Source organism: Enhydra lutris, unplaced genomic scaffold (assembly GCF_002288905.1).
Source record: "Enhydra lutris kenyoni isolate GAN:26980312 unplaced genomic scaffold, ASM228890v2 scaffoldscaffold81, whole genome shotgun sequence".
In the NCBI taxonomy this organism is placed as follows: Eukaryota; Metazoa; Chordata; class Mammalia; order Carnivora; family Mustelidae; genus Enhydra; species Enhydra lutris.
The window spans coordinates 1,392,738-1,404,840 of NW_019154165.1; the positions used below are offsets into that span (position 1 = coordinate 1,392,738).

General features: G+C 53.4%; 2 protein-coding genes across 2 annotated transcripts in view; one reads left to right on the plus strand and one right to left on the minus strand.

Moving 5' to 3' along the window:
- LOC111160986 (mediator complex subunit 12) overlaps nt 1-7,015 on the minus strand; it is a 20,769-nt gene extending 13,754 nt beyond the window's left edge. Inside the window, exons 1-17 of the mRNA XM_022524403.1 lie at nt 6,862-7,015; nt 6,214-6,318; nt 5,814-6,005; nt 5,518-5,677; nt 4,834-5,015; nt 4,543-4,653; nt 4,157-4,411; nt 3,660-3,806; nt 3,220-3,319; nt 2,959-3,095; nt 2,611-2,742; nt 2,123-2,249; nt 1,456-1,685; nt 1,012-1,092; nt 708-878; nt 359-503; nt 142-192 (exon numbers count right to left, since the gene is read on the minus strand). Coding sequence (XP_022380111.1) covers nt 142-192; nt 359-503; nt 708-878; nt 1,012-1,092; nt 1,456-1,685; nt 2,123-2,249; nt 2,611-2,742; nt 2,959-3,095; nt 3,220-3,319; nt 3,660-3,806; nt 4,157-4,411; nt 4,543-4,653; nt 4,834-5,015; nt 5,518-5,677; nt 5,814-6,005; nt 6,214-6,318; nt 6,862-6,960 — 2,425 coding nt within the window. The 5' untranslated portion in view covers nt 6,961-7,015. The remainder of the gene's footprint in view (nt 1-141; nt 193-358; nt 504-707; nt 879-1,011; nt 1,093-1,455; nt 1,686-2,122; nt 2,250-2,610; nt 2,743-2,958; nt 3,096-3,219; nt 3,320-3,659; nt 3,807-4,156; nt 4,412-4,542; nt 4,654-4,833; nt 5,016-5,517; nt 5,678-5,813; nt 6,006-6,213; nt 6,319-6,861) is intronic.
- A 2,541-nt stretch (nt 7,016-9,556) lies between these two features.
- The window catches only part of LOC111161041 (interleukin 2 receptor subunit gamma), a 3,903-nt gene continuing 1,356 nt past the window's right edge, over nt 9,557-12,103 (plus strand). Inside the window, exons 1-5 of the mRNA XM_022524492.1 lie at nt 9,557-9,758; nt 9,979-10,132; nt 10,351-10,535; nt 10,767-10,906; nt 11,347-11,509. Coding sequence (XP_022380200.1) covers nt 9,644-9,758; nt 9,979-10,132; nt 10,351-10,535; nt 10,767-10,906; nt 11,347-11,509 — 757 coding nt within the window. The 5' untranslated portion in view covers nt 9,557-9,643. The remainder of the gene's footprint in view (nt 9,759-9,978; nt 10,133-10,350; nt 10,536-10,766; nt 10,907-11,346; nt 11,510-12,103) is intronic.

Here is a 12,103-nt window from a genome sequence, read left to right on the forward strand (position 1 = left end):
GGGATGAAGGGAAGGGGTCAGTGAAGCAAAGGTTTGGAGGACCACAGACTACGTGGACCTCGGAGGCATACATACAGGGAGGTGCTAGGTTGGGGGAGGGGAGGGGGAAGGGCGGGCAGTATGGGGCTTACTGTGAGGTACCTAAGAATGTCAGGTCTCCAGGATTCAGAGGCACAATAGGAGCAAGCTGGTCTGCAGAGGGGGGGAATGAGGGGGGAAGTTTCAAAAGGACTAGAGCTCTCAGGAGACTCCAAGAGACAGGACATGGGGACATGACTGGGGGTTCCCTGTGCTGGGGAAGGGGTCACTGACTAGGGCACTCCTAGGGGGAGATCTGTTTCAGGAGCCTCAAACCCACCAGTTTCCGCTGTCCCCTTGCGGTTCAGAACCTTCAGGATATCCTTGGTAATTTTCTTGATGGCATGGCGGGCATCATCTCGCTGCTTTCCCACCCCAAACAGTACGACCAACCGCTGATTGCACTCATGGCTGCATGATTCCTCCTGCATGCCAGCAGCACCATCAGACGCTGGCATGGGTCTCACTCCCTCCTCCTCTCAAAAGCATGCTCCATGACCCTCAGCATCCCAGAGCTCAGGCCCTTCCCAGCATACCACACCCACAAGCACAGCTCCAACCCCACAGCACAGTCCTTGGACAGAAACCTCAGCTCAAAACCGAGGTCTCAAGGAGCCGGGGGACAGTACCTGGGGGATAGGAAAGTGTGTGGCATACTGCACGTGCCGCGGCTGATCATAAAGAACCCCAAGGGTCCCTTCTATCTTCTCCTTGGGAGGGGGCTTCACTTCCTTCTCAACATCTGGTTTCTCAGGGGATGGACTGCCCTTCCCCTCACAGGGCATGGTAGGGGAGAACAACTAAGAAAAGGCGAAAGGGCAGAACATTTAGAGGGCGAAAAGGGGGCCAGGGGCATAAAGAAATTCCCCAGAGAGGCAAAACAGGAGGGCCTCGGGAGCTGGATTCTTTCTTCCACACTGGGATCAAACTTACTGAGAAATCAGGCTTCTCCATGTCCTCGAAGAGCACGCTGGAACTAGGGTCAATGTCCATAGACTCCGAGAGCCCTGGGTCCTAAGGGCACAGAATATAAGCCAAGTCGCTTTAGCCCCAGGGAGCTGCTCCCCACCACCTAGAAAGGTGGATGGCGAAGTCAGAGGGAGGAGACCGTGTTGGGAAAAGCACTGGATCTGGAGTCGAGCTTTAAATAGTTCACATACCCACCTTGTGCCTCATTCCCTTCAGCTTCAAGGAGGGGGATCGGAGCCCCTCATCCCATTGTGAGGAGCAAATGCCAACAAGGGATGTGAGAGGGCTGGGCCAGCCCCGAAGTGCCAAGCCCATACCATCCCCTTATCGGATACCTGGAGGACTCTGAGAGCCAGGAGTCTGGGAATGTCTGAAGGAGGTACCAAGGGCAAGATGAGGCCTGCTCACCTCAAGCTTGCTACTGCTGCTGCCCTCAGCCTCCTTGCGCTCCGAGTCATCAGCAGGGTCGTCAAAGGGAGATGGGGGCCGGGGGCCAGGGGCTCCAAAGGCGAGGTCCCCTCGGGAGATGAGGGTGCAAGTGTACATGTTGTGGGAGAAAACGTCATGTCGGATCAGTTCACAGAACAACAGGACTAGGTTAAAGAACTCCACTCGCTCACTCTCACTTCGGGGGTCCGCTGCATGGAGGGAATGAGAAAAGAGGGTTTAAGAGAGCACGGGACACAGGCAGCAAGGGAGAGAAGCACACCTGAGGCACAGTGCTCCTAGAGTACCTGAGGTGGGCAAGAAGAGGAACGACCCCCCCAACCTCAAACCCGAGGGACAGAGTACAGTCAGTTCACCCCCCTCCTGCCCCACACCCCATCTCGGAAAGGAAGAGAGCATCCTTGCTGCTATTTATGTGTGAGAACGCTTCTGGCGTGGGTTCTTCTCCTTATTCCTTTATTCTGTTCAACTGTAAGATGATCAGAGGCTGGAATTATACCCCAAACTCAGTCTGCATAGAGCCCAAGACAGAAATAGACACCAGAAAGCCCTTCACTAAGCTTCCCAGGGACAGTGGCGCGTAACCGAGTCTCGGCGGAGAGAGGCGGAAGGTGGCAGGGGTCCATACTCAGCATGGGAGCCTGGGTATCCAGAAACTGCAGGAGGACATCCTGGAAAATGGGAGCACTAGGAGCAGAAAGGGAGCCAGAAGCAATGGAACCCTTCTCATCTGCGGCTTCTGATTCTCCACAGCGCTACAAGACAAGAGAAGAAACCCCAGCATCGGTCTGGGCCGGCTTCTTCACCTCTCCACGCATGATGCTTCACCTGCCGCCTGCTTCGTCTCCACTGCCAAGCCCTTCGCTTCCATCCCCACTTTGACCTCCATTTTCTTTACTGCCTCCCAACTGAAGCCCTGCCTGCCTCCCTAACTCCAACACCGATACACTCCTTCCTACTGTTGCCTTAGGTCCTCAACTTTCCCTTTAGGGTCCGTACCCCTTCTATATTCTCATAACTTGAACTTGGGGTCCACTACTCAGCTCCATCCTTCTCCAACCCCAGCCACCACTGCCCCACTGGCCAACCACATTCTCTTATCTCTGCCCCCCTGACCTCGGCCTCAATCTCAGCCTGTCTCTTCTCCAGCAGCTTGGCCACCACCATAGCGCGATGCCGACCGGAACGCTTGCAGCTCACTGCCCATTCACACAGTAGTGACACCACAGCATCATCATCCGAGGAGATCTGGAGACCCAAGGAAGACGGGGGTGAGCAGGATAAGGCTGGGGATAAAGTACCACTCTGCTTTCTTCAAGACTGGGCCCCATCTTAAAACAGCCCAGGCCCAGGAAGATTGTCTCTTCACACATCCCCAGTGTCCATGCCTCGCCATGCTTTCCCCTCAGGTGTACTGTTGCTCTTGCCACGTTTTTGGCTCCTTCTGTTCCCCTTCTTGCTTACCTCGTGCCCATCCTTGCTAGGGCCCAATCCAAAGATCCGGTTACAAAGGGAGTCGAGAGAGTTGCTGAAGTCAGAGCGCTCAAAACTGTGGCTGTCCAACACTTCCAAAGTATGGAGCACCCGTCCAATGGTGAAGCCTCGGGAAGAAAAGTGGGAAAGGGGACTTAATAGGAAGCCCAGTACGTTCTGACTTGCAGATTGCTAGGTCCTTACCATCCCTTCTTCAAACACCCTTCTTACTCTCTGTCCTCTGGCACCCACCTGCAGTAGCTTCCTGGCACTTATCAAAAGACCAGCGAACCTCAACTGCCTGTCCTCGCTCCTTGATCTGCTGCTCAATCTCGCGTAACTTTGCACGGACCTGCAGTACGGGAAAAGGGGGAGTGCTTTAATTAAGGATAACCAAGGCATACAGAAGGCCAGGGCTTAGGCACAAAGGACTGTACCAGACCCCAGTCACTATTTCCTTTTTTTCTTTTTTGAAAAGAGAGGCAGAGGGAGAGGGAGAAGCAGACTCCTTGCTGAGCAGAAGCTCAGGCACGGGGCCAGATCCAGGAACCCTGGGGTCACGACCCGAGCCTAAGGCAGACATGTAACTGACTAAGCCACCCAGGCGCCCCTCTAAGTCGCTATTTCTGAAAAAGGAGTCCAGCTTCCCATCTCAATCCAGGGGCACCAGGCTGGCTCCTCGTGGGACTTACCTGCTGAGTAAAGGCACTGTTGCCCTCTGGCATGGGCAGGTTGGAGGGGGCAATAGGCAGGTGGTCGAGTGGTGAGCCAGTCTTAATGCGGCTATCGGTCAGTGAGTAGTGCCAAACCAGGGCGCTGGGACAGCACAGGAGGATGGTCTGCCACACAGGAACAGCTGGGTCAGGCTCTGTTCCCATGGCTCCCTCTCTAGAACCCCACTGTAAGACCCCAGCCTGAGCTTTTTGGTCCAACGTCATTCTGAGTCCCTGGCATAGCACCACTCCATCTCTGAGCTCTGAGCCTCTCCCCTCATCCCCTCCTTTTGCTCTGGCCCTACTCAAGTCCTGGAAAGAAACTAATGCCCCAGGACCGAGAAGCAACAATCTCTAAGCAAGTACTCAGTGCCTGCTCCCACCTCCCACTGAGAATCACCCCCATTCTCCAGGACGGGCATCCAAGCCTTCTCTGGATGCTTCTTAATGCTTTCCCGGGCCCAGCCAGTACCCACCTGAAGGATACAGCTGAGGCCAAAAACCAGGGGCCGGTGCTGAGGGCACATCAGCAGGTCACTAAAGGGTGTAGAGGTTGTGCTGCTGGTTGGGGGCTGAGGAGCCGGGGTGGTAGGGAGTGTGCTTGTCGACTGAGCGGACATAACGTGAGATGAGTGACTGCTCACGCCATCCAGTTGCAAAGCCAGTCTCCGGGTACAGAAGTAGGCAAGGCGGCGGGAGAGGTATGCAGACTGAACGAATTCCCCCGAGTACTGTGAAGACATGCCCATCAAGACCCCCAGTTCTCCCCACTGGACATGGCATCCACGTCTTCTTTCTCCTCTGATCCTCCCTAGACCCCCCCCCCCCCCCCCCCCCCCCCCCCCCCAACCCCAGGCCTTACTCGCAGCAGCAGGGGCAGCAGCAGTTTAAGCAACTCGTCCTCTCCAGGGCGGATTTTCTCGAAACACTCAAGGACCCAGGTCAGGAACTCATGTCTATCCAGCATTCCATCCTATGGGTCCAAGGAGGTGGGAAGAGTATTAGTTTCCTTGGGGACTATTAGCAATAAGGTAAATCAAAGGAGGAAGAGAAACACAGCTGGAGCAAGCTGGCAGGTGGATTCTGTCCCATACTGGAGGAATGTGAGACCAGGCGCCCCCTGGGCGTCACATCCCATGGCCCTTCTTCCTACCTGAAACATGAACATGGCCAGCTTTTCGTTGTAGTCCCACTGCCGGATTGCCACCTCTACGTCATGGGGCAAGGGCCCTATGGTAGAACCACAGCCCCCACTGCCTGCGGGCCCTGGCCGGTAGTATTCAGCCATCTTTTGCAGCTGCTCCCATAAGTATTTGGTGATGATCTGAGTCCATTCTAGGGGAAAGGTGGGGAAAGGGCTATTTTACACCATCCCTCGGCTTAGAACATCTTCTGTCCCCACCCCATGCCTACACCCCCCATCACCATCCTTCTAAATCCTATTCATCCTCTCAGGCTCTGGTCCAATGCCACCTGCCCATGGCCTTCCCAGGTGTCCCCAAATAATTCTGTCTGCTCAAGTCTTTCACCATCTCTTCTGAGAGACACACACATACACGTACACATACTTTCTCTAATTACGTGATTTGTACATATGCCTTACCATCCCTACTGGATTATAAGCATCCTAAGGGTGGGAATAAGGGACCAGTCACCTTGACAGCCCCGCACATGCACACAGTAGATACTCAAGACACGCAATGTTTGCTAACGGAGTGAATGCAAGGTATAAGCAGAAGCAAGGAACACAGACAAGGAAGGAGAATAAGTCCAAGGGTCTCTGTATCACTCCTTGATGCAATCAGTGCTGGGACCCCTGGTATCAGGAGTTACTCACCCATGAAGGGGTCAATGACATGTCTCTTCTTCACCTTGGTCTCACTGATTGCTGCATAGTACGCACAGGTCATCTTAATGAGCCAGGCGGCCCGCATCACAGGCACTGTGTATTTGGCTAAGTACCCAAACACTTCTTCCTTTTTACTGAAAATGGGGACCTGTACAGACATCACAAATAGTGAGACTTCTACCACTGCCACAAGCTGGCACCCATGTAGCTTCATCCAGGGATAGCAGAGTACTTCATACCCATGTTCCCCACCTTGGCCTGGAGACCAGGAAGCAGCACCTCACCTTTTTGGCTAGTTGCGTGAGTGGCTTGGTGCCAGCCAGGTCAGTGAACCAGGTGTTAATGGCACTCTGGGATCGTGCAGTCACCAGCCAGAAGTTGTCCTTCTGGTTCACTTGGGGCTTCCTGCGACCGGTGTCAGGGAGGGTGTTACAACGTAACTTCTCTGCAATAATGCTGCTGAAGTTGGAACTGATCTGAGGGAAGAGAACTATACACCTCAGGATGGGAAGAAGAGGCAGAGAGGTGGTCGTGCCTCTGAAGGGCTAATACCAGTGTGGCAGCACTGGGTTATGAAGGAAAACTCAAGCCATTCAGGTTGTCCCTTTAGGTCTTCCCAACCCAGGGCCTTTGCTCCCTCTCAGTCTTCCAGCCTTTTCCTTCAGCCTGGCAGGGTTGTCTCACCTTGGCAGGATTGAAGTTGACGTTCTTGGCACTGCCATGTTCATCCCCAGAGACAGCAGGCTGGTTATTGAAACCTTGTTTTACATTCAAGGCCGTCAGTTCATCCTGAGGCAGGAAAACGACATTTCAGCTCCCCCCCCATCCCGGGGTGGTGGTGGTGGGAGAGGAGGGCAGAAGAGAAGGGAACAACGCGGGGGGGGGAATGGGGGGGCAGGTAGGAGGAAGATTCTGAGTAGAACAGATTGTTATTTAAAGCTAGGCCCTTATATTCATTTGGACCCCACCCTCACCCCCACAGTCACTAAGATTTCCAGCCACCCAGAGCTCATTCAACATCACTCTTCCTTGCAAGCTCACAAGCAGCCGCAGCTCACCAAGCTGCCTCAGACAACTTTCTGAGGTGTGTGTGTGCGTGTGTGTGGAGAGGGGCGCCTCCAGCGTGGCCCCTACATCATTCCCTATTTACACCCGGGAAGCCCCCTCCCCCCAGGTCCCACTCTCCCACACCAGCCCACTTTATTCTTGCCCCTTTTGGGACTTTGGCTCCTACCAAACCGCCCCGCCCCCCCCTCACCAAACCATCAGTGCTTCCTCGTCTGCGGATCGCTTGCCTCCGGCCCCTTGAGAGCCCCGATTTTTTGAACGCACCTCCTTCTGTTTGGGATCTTGAGGGTACACATCAGGAGGGCCCAGCCGCGGCCGCTTCAGGGGCCGGTGTTCGTAGCTCAAGATCCCGAAGGCCGCCATCTTGCCCAGCCCGTAGCGCCAGAGGCGCCAGCCGGGGCCGGCTGACGGGGGAGGGGGAGAGGGAACCGACAAGGGGGGTGGCGGTTGCGAGGACCGCAGCGGAGAGACAACAGGGGGCACGTTAGAAACTCTCGATCGTTGCCGGAAACTACCGAGGGGAACCGAGGGACGCCGGGAACCGTCGGACAATACCGACCGCAGCGAGGGCGGGGCCGAGCCCGGCGTGGGGCGGAGCTCCGCGGCCGCCGAGCGTTAGGGCCCGCGCGGCTTCTGAAGATCGATTTCGCTTGCCAAGTGTCTGCGAAACGTCCTCGAGCGGTCCGGTGTGGCCAGGGGATGGGTGCGGGGTGCGACCCCGCGAGGCGGGAGGTAGCCGCGGCGCCGAGCACTAAGCTGAAACTGGGTCCCCAGTCGCTGGCTCGGTTCTTAGGCTGGAATCGGGGCTCAAGGGTATTTGCCTCGGTTAGGTACTCTGCCTTTTACCCTAAACTGCTTCTTCCTTTCTGAATTTCTGCATCTGAAAAATGGGTGTACTGTCACCTCCTTCAAAGGGCTATTGTGAAGATTGGAAACGGTCTGCATAAGAAAGCACCCATTAAACCCCTGAAAGGCCAGCCCTAATAAACCCTCAAGGTCTTTACGGTCTGGCGCGAAGGTTCGTAACCTTTTTTCCATTCACAGCCCCTTTAAGATGCTGATAGGCGTTATGAGCCTTCCCGGGAAAGTTACAGAGGCAAACAAAATGTTACATACTTTCCAGGGAAATTCTTAGAGCCCCTAAAGGTCAACAGTGTATCCCCTAAGTGTCCATGAACTCCCGCTTGGAAAGAGGCATCTAAGTGTCAGATGCTTTCCAGACATCACCTCCTTTAACCTGCAAACAGCCCCATGAGTTAGAGATTATAATCGCCTCCATTTTGTGAATGAGGAAGCTGATTTTCAAAGAGTGGAAGTTCACTTGCCCCATGTCATTCAGGTACTGAGAAACAGAGCTGAGGCTAAGATTTTTTTTCTGGACTCAAGGGCCAGTACACTTTCTGTGATGCCATTGCTCTTCAGAGAAATTTCTCTTTAGAGAAAAGATGGAGTGCTGTAATAAAAGTTAACAGATAATGATAAATTAAAAACTAATCAAATTAGCAAATGGCAAAAATAACACTGACAAAATGCTATTGAATCACAGTGGGAAGACAGATTAATTCTGATTGGGGAGAGGAAAACGTATTGGAGAAGGTAACATTTGAGCCAACCCTAAGGAACTGTAACCCACAGAACATTAGGGCGGGTTAGAACATAAGCACAGTGCCTGGCACATATTTAAAACTCAGTAAATGTTTGCCGAATAAACAATTTTTACAAAGTGTCTCCAATCGGCTCTGTGTTTGGGGAAAGATAAATAAGACAAAAATGGGTTAGAGACCAGGGACCTTTAGAAAGGAAGGCCAGGGGGCTCCTGGGTGGCTCAATAGGTTAAGCGTCTGCCTTCGGCTCAGGTCATGATCCCAGGGTCCTGGGATCGATCCCTGAGTCGGGCTCACTGCTCAGCAGGCAAGTCTTCTCCTTCTCCCTCTGTCCCTTCCTCCTCTCCCCGCCCACACTCTTGCTCTCCCTCTCTCTCAAATAAATAAATAAAATATGAGAAAGAAAGATTGGCCAGGGGATGCCTGGATGGCTCAGTCAGTTAAGCATCTTACTCTTGATTTTGGCTTAGGTCAGGATCTCAGGATCGTGAAAAAATTCTCTCTCTGCTCCCCGTCTCTCAAGGAAAGACAGAAAAAAGAAAGGCCAGTTAGCGGGTTCGAGAAATAATCATGACTAGAGGGAATGAAAGGCTGATTTAGCACAGTGGCTGTGCTGGTGGAAAGGAGGACACTGCTGAGAGAAACACCACAGACTAGAACTGATTGGAATCTCAGGAATGAGAGAGAGGGAGCCATTGATGAGGACTTTGAGGTTTCAAGTCTGGGTGACCAAAAGGGTGATGACACATTAACTGAGATAGGGAACACAGGAAGAGAAGCAGATTTAGGGGAAGATGAGGAGTATGAAGCCAGTATGGTTGTTCCTCCATTTCCAGAATCTACTTCTAAGTCAGAGCTCCTCACCAGTCTCAACAGGGACCCAGCTCAGGCAACAGCTAAGGGTGGATATTTGGGTTTGGATCAGGTCAGAAGAAAGACAGCTATATGTGTGCCCACAGGAGTCAAGACTGTACTTTCCACCCGAGACAGTAGGGCTTTCACAGAGGTTTCAGGGTGACTGAGCACAGGAAGGGGAGGGAGGTCCAGACCCTCCACTCTACGGGATAAAATGGCTTAGATGAGAGGGTGGTTGGTAGGGAGTGGTGATGGTTGTGGTGGCAATGGGGAACAGATCCTTCCCGGGATCCGGGTGGTCTGAGGATTCTCCAGTCCATGACAGTCTCGTGTGCCCAGCGTCTGTTCCCGCCTAACAGCACTTTACAGTGGTGGTGTTACACCTACGGATTAGATTAACACTTAATCTCCCGGAGGATTTGGCCTGTGTCACAGCACACATTTGCCACACCCTCTGTAAAGCCCTGGTTTCTAAGGTTCTTTCCACCGGAAGCTATGACAGAAGGAAATGTGTGGGTGGGGAGGGGTAATGGGTGAGGGGCCCAGGTTCCTGACAGTCTACACCCAGGGAACGAAGAGCAAGCGCCATGTTGAAGCCACCATTGCCACTCAGATCCTTCTTATTCCTGCAGCTGCCTCTGCTGGGGGTGGGGCTGAACCCAACGGTCCCCATGCCCAATGGGAATGAAGACGTCACAGCTGGTGGGAAACGTGGGACTGGAGGGGTTTGGGGAGAGAGGAGACTGTGGGAAGGGGCCGTACAGAAATGTCCAACCTGCCACGGGAGATTAGAAGGATGCGGGCAGAATTTAAGAGTACTGTGGAGAAGGAAAGGGGAAGGGTTCTCTGCCTCATGCTGCTGCTTCTTCTGACCATCATTTCTGGTCTTCCCCTCCCCCTCTTCGTCTTCTCTCCAACCTAGGTTTCTTCCCGACTGCTACACCTCCTAGGACCCTCAGCGTTTCCACCCTGCCCCTCCCAGAGGTCCAGTGTTTTGTGTTCAATGTTGAGTACATGAATTGCACTTGGAACAGCAGCTCTGAGCCCCAGCCCAGCAACCTGACTCTGCACTACTGGTATGAGAAGGGAAGAGGGAACAGCACAAGGGAGTCAGAGGGGGGTGGGCTGGATGTGAGGGACTTTATGGGGACCAAGAAAGAGGGTAGCCATTGTCTGAGCCTCCCCACGATTTTCTCATGGTAGTAAGTCAGTTCAAAGGAGACGAGGCTGGGCTGTGGTATCCGTAGTACCCAAGTTTATGCCACCATTCCTCTTTCTCCCAACCCTTCTCTAGGTACAAGAACTCCAATGATGATAAAGTCCAGGAGTGTGGCCACTATCTGTTCTCTGGAGGGACCACTGCTGGCTGTTGGCTGCAAAAGGAGGAGATCCATCTCTACGAAACATTTGTGGTCCAGCTCCAGGACCCACAGGAACCCAGGAGACAGTCCATTCGGACACTAAAACTGCAGAATCTGGGTAATTTGGAAAGGGCACCAAGAGCCCAGGGATATATTGTGGGGGCACTGGGATATATGGGGTGGTGTTCTTTCACCTTAAGGGTACTTGAGCAAGAAGGAGGAGGTGAGGGGTCTGTATAGGGAGGAGTGGAGGGATCAGGGACACTGCCTTGAGGATCCTAACTCCTCTAGGCCAGGGAAATGACCACACACACCCCCACCCCACCCCCACACATACACATCTCTCCAGTGATCCCCTGGGCCCCAGAGAACCTGACCCTTCGCAACCTGAGTGAATCCCAGCTAGAACTGAGCTGGAGCAACAGACACTTGGACCACTGTCTGGAGCACCTGGTGCAGTACCGGAGTGACTGGGACCGCAGCTGGACTGTGAGTGTTGGGGGCAGGACTGCAGCAGCTCAGGCCGAGCAGATGGGGATAAAGGAGTCAAACAGCCAAATAGGAGGGTGCAATCTCGAGCTCCTGTTCTCTGCCATCACCGCCTGCGCCCCCACCTCCCTGCCCCGCCACCCGGTTCCTTTGCTCTGTCTCTCCTCTCATCCAGCTCCTTTCCCTATCATCACCAGTGACTTTCCATGGACGTTTCCTTACCTATACCTGATAGGCAAGTAAACAAAAGGGAGCCTTCAAGGGCATCTGGCGAGGAGGCTTTGAATTCTAGTCTGTGAAGGGAGCAGTGCGGCTAGAGTCAAGAGAGGAGAAAAGAGCCAGGAAGAACAGGATGACCGGGGGGCGGGGGGGGGGCAGAAGTTTTCATTCTCCCTTCTCTTTTAGACACCCATCTCTCCCTCACCCTCTTTCTCCCCAAGGAACAATCGGTGGACCACCGAAATAGCTTCTCTCTGCCTAGTGTGGATGGGCAGAAATTCTACACGTTCCGTGTCCGGAGCCGCTATAATCCGCTCTGCGGAAGCGCTCAGCGTTGGAGTGAATGGAGCCGCCCAGTCCACTGGGGCAGCAACACTTCCAAGGGTAAAATGGGCCTAAGCCTCACTGTGACCCATGAGCCCGGCACCCCAACCCTTTCTAGCATCGCTCTCTTTTGTTGTACCTCTTGACCCCTAAGCCCCCCAGATTTGGTGGCCTGTCTCCCCTCACTGTTCAACCTTAACCCCCAGGTCGCAGGTTTTTTTCTGTATAGGGTTGGGTCACTATGTTGTTAGAGTTGGGGGGGTGTTGTCAAGAAGGAGGCAGAGAAGGTATAGAATGTTTAAGATTCCCCTACAGCATTCCTGGAAAGCCTGCATGGTAAAGATGGCTTTGGAGCCAGACCGATATAAGTTTTTAAACCTGGCTCTGCTTGTTACTCCCTCTTTGACCTCGGGCACATCACTAACCTCTTTGATTCTGTTTTCTCATCTGTAAAATGGAGATAATGATTGTTCCCCCCACCCCCAACCCCACTCTCAAGAGCTGTGAGGATTAAGGATATGGAAAAGTGTCTAGCATTGTGCCTGGCACCAAAGTTGGGACACTACAGACATCAGGGCTCTTTCTCTTTCTTCTTCTTCTTCTCCTTCTTCTTCTTCTTCTTCTTCTTCTTCTTCTTCTTCTTCTTCTTCTTCT